Below are 18988 nucleotides of genomic sequence, written 5' to 3' on the forward strand. Positions count from 1 at the left end.
TATTTTATCACATTGGGACAAAATCCAGACACTAGATGGCAGTAGTTTACCATGAATGAATGTGCCATGTGTAAATGGAACTGGAGCTACTGTAGGCTACTGAAAGTGTGTAGCCTTTGTTAACTCTGTAAAAATCTAAATGAGCTAATAATTTCTCATCAGGCCGTGTTTAATTAATTAAGGAAAATGCAGTTACCTAAACAAGTATTCTTTCATTATTTTTGCACATTTTCAAAGGTGCATTAGCCCCATTTGTAGGTCTTTAATATAATGTTTATATTGTCTTTGAACCAGCTCATTTAATAATTATTGCTGCTGCTCTCACAACCTGCTCCAGTTACTTTTGATGAGAGTTTCCAATGTTTTGAAGACAGACTATACGAGAAGCTTCTAAAATCATAAGAATTATATTATCTCTTCAGTAGGCATTGGGTTATGGCTAATTATCCACATGATGCATGTGTGATATAAGAGTACAGACATTGAAAATCTCTTCCTCATGTTTGTTCTTGTTTAAATTGGCTCAAGCTTGTTACATAGTTGTTTCAAGTAAAGAAATGTTGACAGCTTGTTCACAGTAGACTTATCAATTAGTATTTATTAACAATATCTTTTTCAATCTCAACACTCTTTTCTTAAATAACTACAGTACCGTGTACATACGTCCATTACACAAATATCAAAGAAATATACAGGTTTTACATACAATATATACAAAATGCACAGGAGGCATGTACACAAGGCTTCTGTGCGTCCATGTGAGATTAAAGCTCACACATTTGGCTACAGCCGCAAGAGTCATGAGGGAAGTTCACTGACAGAGCCATAAAAGACAAAACACTGGCAAAATAAAACAGGATGAGATTTACATGATGTACAATTATTACAGGGTTAGTGGGTGAAAAATTCCACTGTGTTAGCATGTACAGTATCCTCTAATAGAGATGTTAAGGACCTCTATAGAGGAAAAATGAAATATGAACATTTTCACATTGGCAAACACAAAACAACATGTCAAATATGTAACAGTATGTATAACATATGACACTGTATGTACACATTTCCATATCATTAGATATGAAATATGTCAATCCACACTTTCGTGACAGGGATTGAGATGATCACAAAGCATCCTGGTTGTTTCTTCAATAAACACACGTATATACAAAGAATTAACATTCCAAAAACACACAAGGGAAACCTACAACGAGTTCACTCCCCCATCTTCCAGTCTTTTTTTTCCCCCCACAATTATGTGCTTCCCTTTTCGAATGCATATGGTGCAAAGATAGTAGCGTTGGCAGCATGCATTAAAAAACGTATTCATGTTTTAAAATTAGACTCCTACCCCCATTTTCCTCATTTTGAAACTTGTAATTCAGTTGGAACCTCACAGGCCTTAAATATATTTAAATACTGCAAGAAGAATGACTTTCCAGCAAACATGAATTCAAAAACAGTAAAATCAAAACTAACAAATATATAAATAATGGTATCACTATCACTAAATACTATCAATATAGGCTGTAGTCAATTTTTCTCAGTATTAAGAAAATGAAAGCATTTAGGGGGAAAAAAAGAAGCTTTTTTTCATCTTCAGTAGCCGTTCTATAAAAAGGATCATGTAGGTAATTGAATTGCAAACTAACGGTTTTTAATATTGTAGTGGTTTCAGTCCTATGATGGGGAACCAACACAAACTTTTCAGAGCAAAGCTGTAATTGTCCAGCTACTCGTTCAGTTCATACATCACATTATGACAGCTTCTTTTATATAAAAAAAGAAAAAAGCCAGTGGGTTGGGAATGAGATGGAAATAAACTGGCTTCAGTAAACTATGAGGATTAATAATAAAATTCCAAAACACATTTAAACACGTTCAGAATATGCACCAAGTCAATGACTCAAGAGCAAGTGTCAGTTTATTTTTAAGTTTTGAATTTTTATCCCTAAAACGGGGCTGATATTAAGGAGTTCTCACTGTTTGTTCAAGTTTCTCACGATGTTCACATCTCATAGCTATAAAGTTGTCTTTAGCGCAGTGCTCAAGATCATTAATGCTCCATGTGGGATGTACAAGGATGGAAACTGCTCCAGTGAGTAGCACCAATAAATGGCAGCACTGACAAAGCAGGCTCCCATTACAGTTCATAGTGTTGTGCAATTTCAACAAAGAACAAGGCCAACCTTTAAATAAAAAAAAATAAATAAAAAGAGTTTTCCACAGTACTCCTATGTTGTAAGGCTTTTGAGCTCTGACTGAACAAAAGACAGTGAATTTTATATTGGGAAAAAGTCACAAAATGCAGAAGAGTAAGTTGTTTTCAGAAAGGCCTCAGCGGGCCTGAAGCAATGACACTTTTGAGTCAAAGTTTTTGTCAACGTGGAACAGCAGCAGTGTGATTGGACAAGGCAGTGTCTGTATGATCCGACGGTCCCAGGTAAGTTGGTCCCGCCCAGTGCAAAATGCCAGTCGATAACCCGAATGGTCCGCAGGTCTCGGTGCTAGACCATGTTGGCCATTTCTGTCGAGTCCGTTTCTGAATCTGCCTCGTTGTCCCTGCAGGAAAATAAAGAGCCTCTTCAGTTGGAGTTTTGCTTCTTCACCGTCACGCACGCAAACACAAGAAAGGCATTTCAATCTTCAAAGTCTTACCTCTGTTCCTGTAACAGTTTGCGATTGCCTTGCCTCCTCTCCTCAGTGATTGGATACGAGTACAATATGATCAGGCCGATCATGATGAGAGCTATGGGGGCGGCGGAGACCAGCACTTTCAACGTTATATCCACTTCCTCTGGTTGAGAGCAGCCTCTACTGATGTAGCCTGCAAAACTGAAAAAGAAACAGAATGAAAAAAGAGAAGAATTTGACATCTTCGTGCATTGCAGAGCATTCATGCTGAGGCACACATCTGCTATAGTATTCCATTTTTAAAATAAAGCCAAGATCTTGATGTGAGGGCAAAATTTGCACCAAATCACTGATCAAAGGCCAACACTGTCAGTCCACACACACACACACACACACACACACACACACAGCTTTGATGTGAGATTTGGCTTAGCCTCACTTAATTTTTTTCATTGTGTCGCAGTTTATTGGATAAAAACCTAATGAAACAACTAACCACACACATTTAATGGATCCAGATTATAGGTTGTGTGTGTGTGCATATTTAAGCAAATACTTACTCTAAACTGAGAGTGGAAATGCCAAGGGAGACTCCAGAGGCAAACTTGGTGAAGAAGACGTAGAACGAATAGAAGAGAGCTTCGTGGCCGGTGGAGTCTGGGTTCTGCACTTGGAAATCGTCGACAACATCGGGCAGCATAGACCTGAAAAACACAAAACGTTAGAGTCACAATTGGTTATGTGAGATATATATATATATATATATATATATATATATATATATATATATATATATATATATATATATATATATATATATATATATAAAAAGTCCCCCGAAAATGAAAAGAGTCAGCAGGGGGTCTTACCAGGGCAGCAGGAAGGCTGCAGCCACTCCCACCCCGGCAGCAAAGGAGACAATGTAGGTGACGATCAGGTTACTCTTAATACACACCACCAGGATCATGAAGGGAACCACAGACTATAAAGAACAGAAACACATCAGAGATTTACTTCCTAAAAACAAGTCGCTTAATGACACCAGAGCTGTTTTCCTGCAACTCCTAGAATATCACTGAAGTGGTGTTTGGGCCTTACCAAGGAGCCAGTGAAAACCGCTGTCTTTTTTCCAAAGCGAGTCAAGAACCACTGCCAGAACGGGATGGCCAGAGTAGCGGAGAGCTGAGTGGGGAAAAACAAACAAACATTTAAAGCCTGGTTTAACAGCTGTTTTTGTTTTGACACATGAATAGACAAAACTCTCGGACGTTGAGGTAAATTCCATTCGAGGCCGGATATTACAGGTTAACATGGTTTTGCAGAAGGGAAGACCCTCTGTGCAGCATAACACAAGAGTAAAGACGCATGAACTTGGATGCATTTCTGAAATGCTTCGGCTTCCGTTTGGCTTGGCCATGACTTGAAGCGTGCTGATGCAGAAGCACATTTGACCTTGGATGCCTGCCCAACGCAACAGTGAAGATGGAAGACAATATGGTTTCTACAGCTCTTCCCAAAACACATTTGAGGTCAATGTGATGCAAAATTCCACAGGGGTCATCCTATGACTCTTGGGGGGCTTAGATCAGTTTGGCCTCCGACCCCTCCGTGTTTGACTAAGGTCAAGATAACAACGGTGGCGCAACGGTATTTTCTCACCTTTTGTTATGGTTATGAGTGATAACCATCAGAAAATCTCGCTGCACTGCGGATGTGGTACACATGTTAGGTGTGATATTGTTTGTGGTCTTCAAAGCTGTTTAATGTGGTTTCTCACGATGAGTAAACTGCTTTATTTCCTTCCTATTTTTTCTTTTTTTTGGTTGCATCAGCAGTACGTGTGCACTTAAACGGAGTCTGAACTTCATCTTCAAAGCCACAAGTCCGTGCCACTTGCACAGACACTGACCTCTCCTCAATGAGCCTTATCAGCCTTTTCCTCAAAAATCAAACATAATTATCAGTCAATTTGGCTATCTTCGAAATGTTTTACACAGTGTATACGGTGTATTCCTGCCAAATGGAAGGGAGTAGCACGTCACGGCTACTCCTTAAACATAAACACTGTCCAGCCCTTGAAAGTGAGCGGATTTGCAAAGCTACAGAACAATGTACCACACAGTATGCTTTCTGCAACGTGCCTCACAAAAGAGGACACACAAGGCTCTTCTTGTTTGTAGCAACTCTCCGTTTCATTACATTTGACCTTCACCGTGTCAAGTCAGTAACTGACAACCAGTTTGAGTCCTTATAGTGCGATTGGTTTAGTTTGGATGTATCTTTGTGCTCATAAGAGCTGAGCTTCCAAATTACTGAAGGTGAGGATTAGGATCACTTAGTGCTGATTATGGAGCAGTTTATGTCAGAAGCTCACACTGTTGAAGCCTCTGAAAAATATTTCCACTGAATAGATGTACTTTAACAAAAAGGTGACTGCCTTGACTCCATAATCCTTTCCATAAAGTGAAGGATCAAAGCTAGAACGTAATCTTTTCAACCTCTCTAACCAGTACTTTCTTTCTGCTGTGCGTGCTACAGAAGGCACTTTAATCTATGGATTAAATGGCTTTAATGCCTGTCAGGATCACACAAGTCATTCCTTGATAAAAGAAACAAAAAAAAAATAATTAAAGTGAGGTCAAGAGAGATAAACGAGAGGATAATCAAATGTGGCTCCTTCACAGTCTGTGGGAATGGGATGGCATTCAAGCAGAGGGGTCACTCATCATGGAAATGGGCAGCCAGGAGACACTGCTTTCTGACCAAGTACAGACCAGCCTTGTAATTGAAGTCAATTTATGTGTTCGCCCTGGGAGGGAAGCTTTTGTCTGCACTCTGAAGCTATTGTATAGCTTAACTTATTCCACACAAATGGGCTGCTCAATGTTTCATATGCTGAGGGAAATGCGGTCATTGCTATGGGAACAGTGTGCCTATCTGTCTGAATGTTTGAAAATGCCACCTGTGTGTGTACTCACCATGATGACTAGCAGGATATTCTGAAAGTCGTTTCTGAAGCCCAGTGTGGAGCTGCAGAACAAGGCAAAGTTGCCCTCCAGGAGCTGTGGGACCAAGCACAGAGTGTCACTCAGTGTAAGTCACAGGCGCCACGTAAACTCTGGCTGGGAGCACAAACATACTGTAGACATACTAACTAACCTCATAGTCAAATTGTGTGTGTGTGTGTCTATACGCACCATGAAACCTAGCGAGGTAAAGAGGAAGACCATGACCAGTTTGGCGTACGGTCCATGTCCCATCACCAGCTTAATCCCCTGGAAGAAACCCATGGGCTCTGATCTGGGACGACAAGACTCTGGAAAGAGGAAACATAGGAAAGAATGAGCAAAGATGCAAAATTACATCCACAAATTACAGTTCATATTTACACAAGGAGAGGCCTTTGGGGCTCATCCTTTTAATTGTCTCATCACTGGTCACGAAGCTTCCCATTTAAAAGTCTGTCAGTCATACCATAGCAAACAGCTACAACCGTGCCCATTGGACTAGGACAAGACAGTGCATGTACTGTACATCCAATCAGGAGGTTAAACCCGAGAAACTGATTTTTGGGATGTTTAAATAGCGACCGAAAGCCATGAACTCGAGCTCACTGAACAAAACAAGATTCACACAAAAGAATTGATTCAGTTACCCAAAACCAAAATGGGATCGGCCTATTATATTTTTTTATATATATATATATATATATATATATATATATATATATAGTGCAACTTAAAAGGCACGCATTTTGGCTTTGAATGCAAGTCAAAATGATGAGGCAATCAAACAAGTGGATAATGGCATCTAAATTGCAGGACGAAGCCAGTTTGATAGCGAGATTAATGCCTTACCTTTTTGCTCTCTCACACCGAAGAAAACCACAATAGCACAGAGGACATAGATAATGCAGATGACACCAGAGGCAATCATGTAGGCCGTTTTCTGTAAGGAAGGAGCAAGAGAAGGAAAGTTTGACTTTAGTTCTCCTCATCAGTTCTTGTTGTTTGAACAGTAAACAGAACATGTTTGTTATTAGCCTTCACTGTCAAACATATGACTAACAGCTAAGCTCGTTTACCGTGTGATCCAGGGAAATGACAGGCTCGGAGTTATTGAGTCCGAAAGACACTGAGGAGTTGCTCAGGTTCGTCACAATGTCACGTGGTCCTGGGAGGCAGGGAGCGTTCGCCATACCCACGATCTGGCCCTGGATAGCTGTACCGAGAACAGTCCCCAGAACCTCCACCGTCATCCCTGATTGGAGGGAACATTGGGGAATGTTTAGTCACTGAGGAGGTGCCACACTAGACTTGTCTTTTCTGTCAGGAGATTCGTTTCGAAAACTAATCATTTGACTAGGATACTCACTGTACGCGGTGGCTGAGTCTCTGTCCTTCTGCTCTGAGCTGATGAACATGGTGAGCGCAGAGTATGGCACATGGAAGCACTGATTTGTAAAAGAAAAAAAGAGTAACAAGGTGAGAAAAAAAAAAAAATGAATGCAGCTCTTAATTTTCACTGTTGGTTAATGCAGAGAAGTAAAGAAAGCTAAAGTCATTGTTCACCACTTTGGGAAATGTATTTCATCGCATTCTGCTAGAAAGTTGGATGAGTTTGATACAAGTCTCAGACTGACATTTTGAGCAAACTGTTCCTTTAGGTGAATCATTTCAAATTATTGTGCAATTAGAATGTTCCCTAACAAAGAAAATGCTAGGTTTTAAAAATATATATATTTTGGAAAGATTGCTACACTCTGCGTTGCTCAAATCAGTTTGAAAAAATACAACACATGTAAGGTTACTTTACATTGACCCCACAATAACCGTCACAACATTTTGTCATAATAATATGTCATAATGAAATAATTAAACTCCTTTCATAATTCATTCAGGGGGTGAGTTCTTCTCATCAGTTTTTGTAATTAAAAGAGCCGTTTTCCCCAAAATGTGATGGGGAAACATTTCTATGATATGACACTGTAATTGCACATATGGAACAGCAGAGTAGTCACTGGGAGGGTCTTCTGTTGGTACTCACAGTTTGAAGGGTCTGGAAGATGCAGTAGAAGATAAGGTACCAGATGACTTTGCCGTTCTCAAAGGGAGGAACGTACCATATGAGGAAATAGGAAATCACAGCCAAAGGGGTGGAGAGCACGATCCTTCATATGGACAGAAGGAAGAGTAGGGGAGAGGAAGGAGGAGAGACAACAACATCAGTGGGTGAACACATGATCCTACTCGAGCGTGAAACACTCTCATTCTGTAACCAATTATCAGCCTTTATGAAGAGAGGGGACACTCATTACATAACAGGTTGTGTGGCCATTTAAGTGGGGCGTTCATTCAACTAGTGCCAACCCTTCCTCAGGTCAGCAGTGTTTAGTTAACAGGGACGCAGTATTCATGTTCATGTGCACAGAACAGGTTGAGCTTGTGGATGAGCTGGAGGGTTACGGGAGGATGTAACACCGGGGAATGCTGCCAAACAAAACTTGCTCTTGTTTTTTTTCGTTTGCAAATGACCGAACACTTTCTGTCACATGAAAAATGGTTCAATGAGGCAATTCTACGGATGTGAAAATGTTCATACAAATAAGAACATGTCATTTTAATTACATAAACATATCTGTGCCATCATTTCCTCCTCCATCTCCGTCTAACATCCCGTAAATTCGCACCATGACGTCATTTTAAAGAGGAAGTTTAGTCACTTCCTTCCCCCTATGGTCAGATCGACTCTCTCCCGTCAGATAGGATATATTGAGAGCAGCCACACCACTGGAAATAAAAGTCTGGCTAGTGGAAATCTACGGAAATCACTATCGCGTCGGTCGATTCAACCTCAGACAGGAAATTAAGTCACACGTCACTATGGGATACAACAAAGCAAAGCAATTGTCATAGTATATATAAATAAAAATGACCTAACTTCTCGCCACGGCACGGGCCAATATCCAATCAAAGTGCTCGGCGGCTGAACAGCTTCACTGCAGACTCACCACCGATCCAACTTTTTACAGCCAAACTTTGATGTGCTTTAAAGAGAGTAGAGTCAAGAGGAGCAGCATTCAGCAGACTCTCTCGCCCATGTAATGTGATTAACTGTACACTCGCCTGAAGTCACTGTGGGAGTGGGCCAGAGTGGTCAGCAGGTTAAAGCAGATATTTTATCTGGAGATGATAAAACACTAGGGGTGGGGGATCCATACAGCATAGTATCGTGATATTTTCCGTGGCAATACTGTATCGATACACAGATGCCAAGTATCGATCTTTTTTTATACATGTGTTGGTCAGTTTGTCTGCTTGACAATCCCGTTTTTCAACAATAAAACTGAAGTGGGATGAACAAACAGAGAAATCTATCTTTTTAGATAAAACAGATGTTGACAAAGTTTTTTATCATTTGAAATTGGGGGAAAAAAAGTTGGAAAAAAAAAAAGGTAATAAATTGCAATATATCGCAGAATATTGCAATACATTTCAAATCGCAATAATATCCTATTGTGATAAGGTACCGTGAGGCCTCTGGTGATTCCCATCCCTATAAAACACGTGGGAATGGGGTTTTTTTAAGCATATTTCCTGCTAAATGGCACAAACACCTACCAAATTAGGAATGGGACTTGATTTGACCTAACTGAAGTGTGTATCAGTAAAAACAGCTTTACTTGAACTACTTAGCTCCATGCAGACATCCTACAACATGGATGAAACAAGCTGTGGTAGCAAAAAAAAATGTAAATAAAAAGACAGAAGCTTCTTTTTTTCAGTGTATGCTGTTCTCAAAACAGTTTGCGAGGCTAAGTCAAGACTTGCACTGTGCTTGCAGCAGTGCAGTGACACAGTATGCATCCATGTACAGTCCTGTGTCCCCTCCTAGAATTAAATGTCATCTGAAATAGCCGTGCTGACTAGGGAGGGGCGATTTTATCTCAGCAAGTTAACTAAGCAGGTGGCAGATTTTAGTCTGGTGCCTATATTAACTGTGCAAAAGCGTTCAATCATTAAGCTGTAATAAAAGCTGAAAAACAAGCCAATACTCTAGATTTGATTCTGGTTTTGAGGCCTTGACGTCATGTTTACATGCACTGACAATGACTGAACATTTTAAAACTAAATCATGATTTTACAGTACATGAAATGTATGGGAAACAAAACCTTAAAATCAATGCTAAGGTAAAAACATCCACTTCCTAACCTTAAGCACTTTTGAATCAATATTAAAATTCATATTAGGCAGTCGGTATGTCAGTAAGTAAGTAAGTACGTACGTAAGCCAGTATGTGTTAAAGTCTAAACTCTAGATACTTAACAGCTAATGTCCAAAGAAATTCATTTAAATGTATGTTTAGGGAATAGCAGGAAGCTCTGCAGCAACAGTACGACTTGTTCTACTACTGCTCCGCAACTTGAACTGTAGTTAACTCTTAGACCCCCACAGCCAGCCTTTAAAACTCCTACCAGGGCCATTCGCAGCTGAAAGCTGAGACCTCATTGGCTCACGTGTGTGGTGTGTTGTGGGCTGGACCAATGACAAGCTAGCCTGACTCCTCCCATCCCCCACTTCCTACACATGAAGCCTGATGAAGATGGAGCAGCTCCTGCTGCATTTCTACTGCTGCCTCCTCCTCCTCCCTGATCTCATGCACCGCACCTATCTCCTCACATCTTTACAACCAAACTGACCGTTCCAGTGATTTCCCCCATCCTTTGTTGCTCCTACAATCCCCCCCCCCACTACTGTTATAAAACCTCCATCCTAACTGTCAGATCAAGAACTTAATTCAATACATGTTGCACATGTGTGCCTGCCAAAGCTTGACACTTCTCTCTAAAGAACTGCTACCCAACAGCTGAACAGGATGATCATGCCTTCGTAGTCTATATTAATTATGCAGGTGTTCTCAATGTACGCGCAGCAAAGGGAACATCAACACGGGGAACGGAGGAGGGTGCCGCATGAGACCTTAATGAGTGGGTTCATCTCCCAATTGTGCCCCTTCGTACACAAGGTACACACATTATTGAGATTATGTTTTTAATCAAGCAGGCGAGGGAGTGGTGCATCTCCCTGTGGTGCTCATTTAAAAAGCCTCAGACATTTAAGATGTCACCTTTTTGTCTGATCACATTATGGCGGTACTGCATGTTCCGAAACACTCAAGGGACAGCAGCTCCGACATGTCTTCTGCGTTGACAGGAGACCGGCAGCGGCTTCTGTCACCAGCAGCTCCCACTGACACACCGCACTGTCCTTCTCTCACATAATAGTATGAGTGGACCCGAGAGTTCCAGGACCGTCTGCAGATTTTGACAATGCAGGGACCCCCAGTTTAACAGTTATACAATACTCATCAACAGACAAATGACTTGTATGACATAAACCTACATATGCTGCTCAGAGATTGAGAAGTAGAGAGGTGGGGGGAGGAGGGGGAGAAAACAGCCAAAAAGAAAAGGGGTCAGTAACATTTCTTTAAAAAAAGAAAAAAAAAAAAAAGGCCTGAAGCACCACAGGCCTCCCACTCCCTCAGCCTGGCTGCCACGCGCAGCCAATGATGCACCACCGCAACATTTAAACATTAATTTTGCTCTTCACAAGGGGATTTCACAGGGAAAGATGCCAAAGCAAAGTGTACTGGTCAAACTGAAAGGAACAACACAAAATACAAGGTGTTTTTTGTTCATCTCAAAAAAGGTTAATTTATACAAATGAGAGTATTATACAAAATATCAAATAGCTGAAAATGACCTCACTATTTAATATACATATTATTTAATATACAGAGATTTTGAGTCCTCTATGGGAAGTATTCATGGTGTGCTTGCTGTAAGCAGCAGTCTTGGTAGCAGGCAGGAGTTATATTTGTCAATGGATTGCCAAAGTTCATGCTGTGGGAAATGTGACTAGCACCTGCAGGAACTACCCGTATTTGTCTGGTAAAATAAAGGCTCAGTGTCTTTGTTTTTTGGCTTTAGGGGTCCAGCATTTTTCAGGAGATTTTTTTATAGCCTGTGTGCGTGCGCGCGAGAGAGAGAGAGAGATTTTGAATAGACACAGTTGCCTGATGTGTGGGCAATGAGGAAGTGGCAGCAGTAATTGTATCAGCATGACCCAAAGTAACCCCTCCTGGAAGAAGACGCTGGTAATTCAGTCCCCTCCCATAGCCCCACCCCCAAACACAACCAAACACTGCAACTTCCACTCACAGCTCGATAGGCAGCCCCCCTTTAAGCGTTTCCGACAACAATAAAGTGCTTTAGTGACATAACTGGGCTCCATCAACTAGGTAATGGAAATGGTCTTGCTGAGCCTCCAACACTACAGCTGGAGGAGGCAGTTGCTCCGGAGAAAATGACCATGGTCTACTCTAGATCTCGTCACATGAATCAAGTCCAACTGTATCAGACTGTAGCTTGCTGGTTCCAGCATGGGAGTATAACCTACCAGGGCAGCATGCGTCCGAAGCGCGTCCAGGGGCTTCGGGAGACCAGGAAGCCCACCGTGGGGTCTGTTATGGCGTCCCATGCTCGGCCCACAAACAAGATGATGGAGGCATAGAAGGGATCCAGCTGCCAAAAGAGAAGACACAAAGATTAGTGCAACTGGGACATTAAAAGCACACAAATTTCAATGCTGGGTAATTTATTGATGCGCCAAAAACAGGTACACTTTCAATCCCTTTGCTACTTTAGAGAAGCAAAAGTAGCAAGCATACACGTCCACCAGTACACCACCCACACTAGGCTAAATGTCATGAGCAAGCTGACAAACTATACATAGCCTCTGGTTGCAAATTTAAACTGTTTGATGGAGGAGTCAGCAGTATAGTTTTACAACATGACAGTGTTTAGTTATGTTTTTTTTTTTTTTTTTTTTTTTAAAGTCAGTCAAAAGGCAGCACTAAACAAGAATCAAGTCAAATCGTGAAGGTGCCACTTGGGAGCTCAGCCCGTCTGCTGGTTATTGTGCAGGGGAGACAAGCCTGACTGGAAGCCAGCCAGGATGAATGCTTGACTCTTGACTGTACAATCTGCACCATGCTGTGTCACCCAATAGACTCTTAATCAACAATCTTGGTAGCCGGACAAAGCTAAACCCTGGGAGGCCCAGTTAACTTACACGCCATTTTGGCCTTAACCCTCAGATTAGTGTCAGAGCCCATTAAAGCGAGCCCCTCCTCATCGTGCTACCATCCTTCCCCTCCCCAACATTTTTCCAGAACAAGCGTTTTGATACAGCGAAGCCACATCATTGGAGTCAATAATGGAAACAACAGAGAAGCATTTCCTGCCTCTTCATTTTTCCAGGACAATCGCATCTTTGTTGGTGAGCTTTGGCGGTCACAAAGTCCTGTACGTGCCCTTATGAGAGAGAGTTGAATCAATGGCACAGGAAGGATCATGTACAACTCCATGTTCTCAAGTCTGTAAATGCCACCCGCAGTATTGCATACAGAGCATGTAGAAACTACAAAGAGGTTAAACTAGCAACGCCCAACACTGTTTGCAATACAAGTTGGATTTAGTTCCATAACGCAGTTGGCACAGGTTGCTTATGTCGGCTGCCAGAAGGTGTGATAGTGACAATGCCGGTTCAACTGGTTTGCATCCCATCAAAAGAGTTTAGCCTTACCAAGGTTTGGCCTGTCTCGGTAACAGGCTGAACCGTTTTGTTAGTATGTATGTCAGTATGTTAGTATGTATGTATAAGTATGTGTGTTCCCATTCCCAGTAAGTTGGTCCTTTAAGGGCAGCAGGGTGGGCTATATTTAGTTCTGTATGAAAAGGACACTATAATGTCTGGGCAAGTGTGATCATGGAGCTTTGAAATAATCTCAACCAACTGACCTGAGCTACATCCAGCAGATAGATCTGCAGGAAAAATCCCAGGGCACATCCTGTGATCTGGTAGGGTGCTCCACCGATGGCATAGCATATCTTGTTGCAGACGGACAACCTGTTCCTATGCTCCTCCTGGGGGGGACAAGAAAAGAAGAGAGAAAAAAAACAGTTAGTCATATTAAAATTTGCATCTACAGTAACTCTAAAAGTGGAACCAGGATATGGAAATTCTACTGAGAAGGTAATGCCTAAGAAATGAGTGACTTTAGGCATATCACTCTTTCAACATCAACCTACTTTTGGACAAAGTGTCTTAAAGGCAAAGTATTTGCAGCTGCCCGCATACCTTTTCAGGCTTTGACATGGCCTTACCCTTGTAGTTATAGGAGGGGTCAATTCTGCAGTCGACATACAGCAGCTTAATTCTAACATGGTGACGGCAATACAGCAGTTATGCCCCCAGGCTTATACATTTTTGTCTGAACAATTTAATCTTCAGTGTCGCTGATTTCTCACCAGTCTGATTAAGACAACAATAGTGCCTCATAAGGAATGTGGCCTTAACTCTTAATCGCCAGAGTCTTAGAAGGTGAGAGTTTAGTTGGCAAGAAGCTAACCAACTTGTCCCGTATTTGGCAGAAGTCAGGGACAGCCACTGGGAAACAAGAAACCCTTGGATTTATAACAAGTGCTCATTCTTCTCCATTTGCTCCACTGTAGACGTTATAATTTCCTCAACAGACAGACTCTAAACAACTCCTCTAATAGCAACACAGAGCTGTGCAGATGACAACACCATGGTGTCACACTCACCAAAACACAGAGTGACAGCCCTTTGGCAGCAGCCCTGAACTGGCTTAATAGCCAATGGGTGCCTGCCAGTTTGACCAGTGCTCTGACCACTCCTGCCCACAGAGGGAGGAAAACACACCCTCCTCCCTGACCAATAAAAAGGTTGCATTTGGTGCTCTTTTCAGCTGGTCAAGGAAGTTTTCATCACTGGTTTTGAATGAGGAAGAGGGAAAGTTATAGTCTAGAGAAAGGAGAAAAGACGTTTCAAGAGAGGGTCACCAGCTTGTGAAAATTACTGCAGGCCCATTCAAGCATTCCTTAGTATATGTCACTGATATGCACGAGACAGACCTTATCTTATATCAGACCACAACACAAAACATTACTGCGGCTGCTGAATGAACCTGCCTCTGTGTTGTTGATAACCCAACCTAGACTCTGGCTGAAATGAGAACCAGCGGTGTGTCATCAAAACACAGAAGCAATTATTCCAATTTTAGTGACTGAACACAATGGCTGGCATTAACATCAGTTGGACCACCTGGTGATTTATGCCTCCATGACAGTGATTGTGGGGCTAAAGGATCAAAATAGACCCCACCATGTGATGACCATTACCCCTCAAACTATACAGCTGTAAAGTGGTAACTAAAGAGTTGTCTATGCCTGATAAAGGTCTATGACCAAGACATATTTTCCTGACTTTTTCACTGTGAACAATTTCTCCTACACCTGTTCTATCAGTGTGCATCGGTTACTTCTGCCCAGTGCCCATCCTAGTTTTAGAATGGCATTGCAGTGAATGCTGTTTGCCGGTGTCATTTTAAAACTAGTGATTGTGTTATTATGCGACTATCATAGAAATGTGTTAGATTGACAGCGTATTAATGTCACTCGCTTTACACGGCTTCCAACCAATCCACTTTAAAAGCACTCCTCTTTGCATTACCCAGAGTAATAGCTCTATGGCTCTGGCATTACCCATCCGAATTACATTTTTTTTTTTTTTAAATGTAAAAACTCGAAAGGTAGCATAACCGTTTTTGATTAACGTTAAAATTAGAGATGTTGACAACTCTGCAAATGTCGAAAACTATGGGGGAAAAAAAACTAGATAGGATTTTGGGAAATGATCCTCTGCCTGCTCCGACTCTGACACGTCGCCTTGGAAGGTGCTTCCTGCTGCATTCAACGCTGTGGGACATATGGAAATTACCCTCCAAAATACACTCGAAATACCAAATTAAGCGGGGAGTTTTTTTAAACAACGAGACGAGGGAAGACCTATCACATGCAACACTTAATAGTGAAAACAGAGATAGTTCAAATGCTGTTTCATAACAACCTGGCAGTCAGTGAATTAACATTCTGATGCAAATGTTCTCCTCATATTGTTACTTTATTTCTGAAACCGAAAATCACGTACCAATAAATCTACATTTGTTTCTTTCAATTTTGTTTTCTCCGATTTATAGCATAGACTGTTAAAATAAAAAAAATATAAAATATAAAGCATAATAGGCCTATGCCAACAACTGGCGTCCCCCGGGGGTGGGCTTCAGATGAGCCCCTGAACGCAGCACCACAACAAACCTTGACGACTGACTAAATATCCACAAACTATGCATCCTTGAACGTTACCTCATATTGTTATTTGTCGACACCCATACCGTGGTTTTTGGAGAAGTTAAGAGTGTTGCTGCAAATGTTCATGTAAATAATTCCAATGTATCAATGAGACCATATGTAAATGAGAAATTCCAAAATATGGTTGATTTAACGAGCTAACTTAGCTAGCTAGCTAGCTAACGTACTCTAATAGCCTATAAAGTGCCATGAACATGAACATCTAAAAGGCAGCTGTTACCAAAGAAGAGTAACGTTAACGTTTTTGGGATTTAAATTTAGCTCTGGCTGGGGTAAGTTAATGAGTGCACCGAAAACCTCTCTCAATACAGTCTTACAAACAAAATAATGACTTAGTGTTAAACATGCTATTATATTTAACAGTCCAAAGCTTTGGTTTAGGCAATTTTGTGTGTCCTGATAACGTTATACTCGGAGAAGGGTTAAAGGGCTTCCTGACGTTTGGAAGCTTAAGTAGTGTTGATTTATTGACTGAAAATGTATTATATGTTTTTAATATGTATCAATAATTCCATTCATTTTATAATTCAACGAGTCACAATGCGCTCCTAGCTAAATGACTCAGTCCCTCGAAATGTCACTTTACAGGGGTGTGCTCCATTCATTCAAATGTTCAAGATACACTCCCGTAAAAATCAGCTACTTTCTCGTATTGTGCGATCTGGTGAGGCGATTTAGAAAAGAACTCGTCGCTAAACCATCATTTTGATTTAAGTAGCTAATAAACTCACCTTCCTGGCGAGCGTGATACCATCCGAGCTGACCGGTTTCTCCAATAAACTGGCGTTTGAGTATTGTTCACCTCCCTCTCCTTTTGCCATAACGTTAATTTAGCAGAATGGCTGGTTTTCTTGGTTGAACTTGACAGAAAAAAAATGTAGAAATATCAAACAGGTCTTCCGATAATGTTTGAGGAAACTCGTCCAATGGTATCGCCGTGGTGCAACGTTACAATCTTCAGTTTGAAAACTGAGAAGATGTGGAGTCAGAAAGGGTGGATGTAGTAATTCTTAGAGCTCCCCGCCTCTTTCAACGTGCCATTCACCCCATCTTTCACCCCGCCCCTCTGAAGGCGGGTCCGCTCTTCAGTCAGGCGATCTTTTCACATTCACTGATATCAACTCACTGAAGACATTTTAGTCATCTGAAATTCCTAGTAGCTTTATCAACTGTTTACGTTCCTCAGGGTAAACATGAGAAGTAGCCTTTATCGCCTGTGAAAATGTCACATGTTGCATATCTATACACAAACATACAGTTCCAATATCCCTATAACGTAGGCTACACTAACTATTACTTTTACATGAATGCACATATGGTGGGTGTTTTGTAGACTGATTTTATTTTGTAGGCTCAGTATACTTAAAATGCATAGCATCAGTAGGCTATTTAGTATTTCTACAATTTTGGATACGGTCCTGGGCACATTTGTTGATATACAGTATTTTTTATATCCTAATGTGTGTGTATATGTATATATATATATATGTATATGTATATATATATATATATATATATATGTATATATACATAGTTATATAGTTTTCCCCATCTTGCTGTCATCTTTCATGCTGTTATTTTATACATAGGCGGTGTAAAATAGAATATAGTTTATAGTGTGTCATTTGTTTGTTTGAAACATCCCAGTTTCCAACAAACATCTTCAAACTTCACCCGTATCTTTGGTGTACAGGGTCAATTGAGGCCTGAAAGTGGATCCCTAGATATCCATATTTAGCATTTTGATTAATAAATCCAAAAAGTGAACATGTTACACAAAGATCATACAGTATTTAGCAGTGTGAATACATATTTTTCTGTATCTTTCCTATATTCCCCTGTATATTCATAAGCCTTTGTCACCAAAAACATTTCAAATAATTCTAAAATTAATTTTAAGGTAAGAAATAAATAAATATATAAATATGAAATGTCTCTAGGAAAATGATCAGCTGCTGCTGTATGGTAAATATATTGCAAAAATCAATATTCACCAAAGCTGGCACTAAATGTCCTTGTTAGGAATACAAACTAGACAGTACAAAGTCTAAACTATGCTTCAGAGATACGTTTAAATTATACAAACATAGCCCAAAATATATTTTCCTGAGTTGCAAAATGATATTTAGAAAATACTTGCAGATGTTCAGATTGTACTCGCAGCTGTTCAACATTTACGACCTAAATTTCCTATAATTCAGTTCAGGGCACAAATGTTACAAACACTTTTTTTTTGCATGAATTGTGTATTTTGGAAAATAAGTGGCTCCTCTGTGTGTGTGTGTGTGTGTGTGTGTGTGTGTGTGTGTTCAGAAGGGGCTGCAAAGGGTGCCAAGGCAGGAGGAGGAGAGGATGACGAGCTGGACCCCTCCAGAGTGGACATCAGGGTGGGCAAGATCATCAGTGTGGAGAAGGTAGGACGTGAGGATGATGCCTGATCAGTTTAGCTCTTCTTCAGACGATGTGTTGAAATGATCCATCTGTACGGCCCTCTTTCTCTGAGTTCACCTCATTGTCTTTATTTTTCCAACTTCCAGCATCCAGATGCTGATTCACTGTACCTGGAGAAACAATTTTTTTGTATTGTGTATTTTGAGCCCTTGTATTTTTGGAAAATAAGTGGCTCCTCTGTGTGTGTGTGTGTGTGTGTGTGTGTGTGTGTGTGTGTGTGTGTGTGTTCAGAAGGGGCTGCAAAGGGTGCCAAGGCAGGAGGAGGAGAGGATGACGAGCTGGACCCCTCCAGAGTGGACATCAGGGTGGGCAAGATCATCAGTGTGGAGAAGGTAGGACGTGAGGATGATGCCTGATCAGTTTAGCTCTTCTTCAGACGATGTGTTGAAATGATCCATCTGTACGGCCCTCTTTCTCTGAGTTCACCTCATTGTCTTTATTTTCCAACTTCCAGCATCCAGATGCTGATTCACTGTACCTGGAGAAACAATTTTTTTGTATTGTGTATTTTGAGCACTTGTATTTTGGAAAATAAGTGGCTCCTCTGTGTGTGTGTGTGTGTGTGTGTGTGTGTGTGTGTGTGTGTGTGTGTGTGTGTGTGTGTGCGT

General features: G+C 41.0%; 1 protein-coding gene across 1 annotated transcript; it reads right to left on the reverse strand.

Annotated features, from left to right (window-relative positions):
- Window positions 1-578: 578 nt before the first annotated feature.
- On the reverse strand, window positions 579-16909 carry mfsd2ab (MFSD2 lysolipid transporter A, lysophospholipid b). The gene is made up of 14 exons (XM_078267445.1): window positions 16661-16909; window positions 13497-13622; window positions 12094-12218; window positions 7678-7801; window positions 7006-7084; window positions 6716-6891; window positions 6489-6579; window positions 5829-5947; window positions 5610-5693; window positions 3730-3813; window positions 3501-3613; window positions 3192-3335; window positions 2656-2832; window positions 579-2559 (listed from the first exon to the last, which is right to left on the reverse strand). The coding sequence occupies exons 1-14, from the start codon at window positions 16748-16750 to the stop codon at window positions 2505-2507; spliced, it is 1587 nt and encodes a 528-aa protein (XP_078123571.1). The 5' UTR covers window positions 16751-16909; the 3' UTR covers window positions 579-2504.
- Window positions 16910-18988: the final 2079 nt, after the last annotated feature.

This window comes from Sander vitreus, chromosome 14, assembly GCF_031162955.1.
Source record: "Sander vitreus isolate 19-12246 chromosome 14, sanVit1, whole genome shotgun sequence".
Classification (NCBI taxonomy): Eukaryota; Metazoa; Chordata; class Actinopteri; order Perciformes; family Percidae; genus Sander; species Sander vitreus.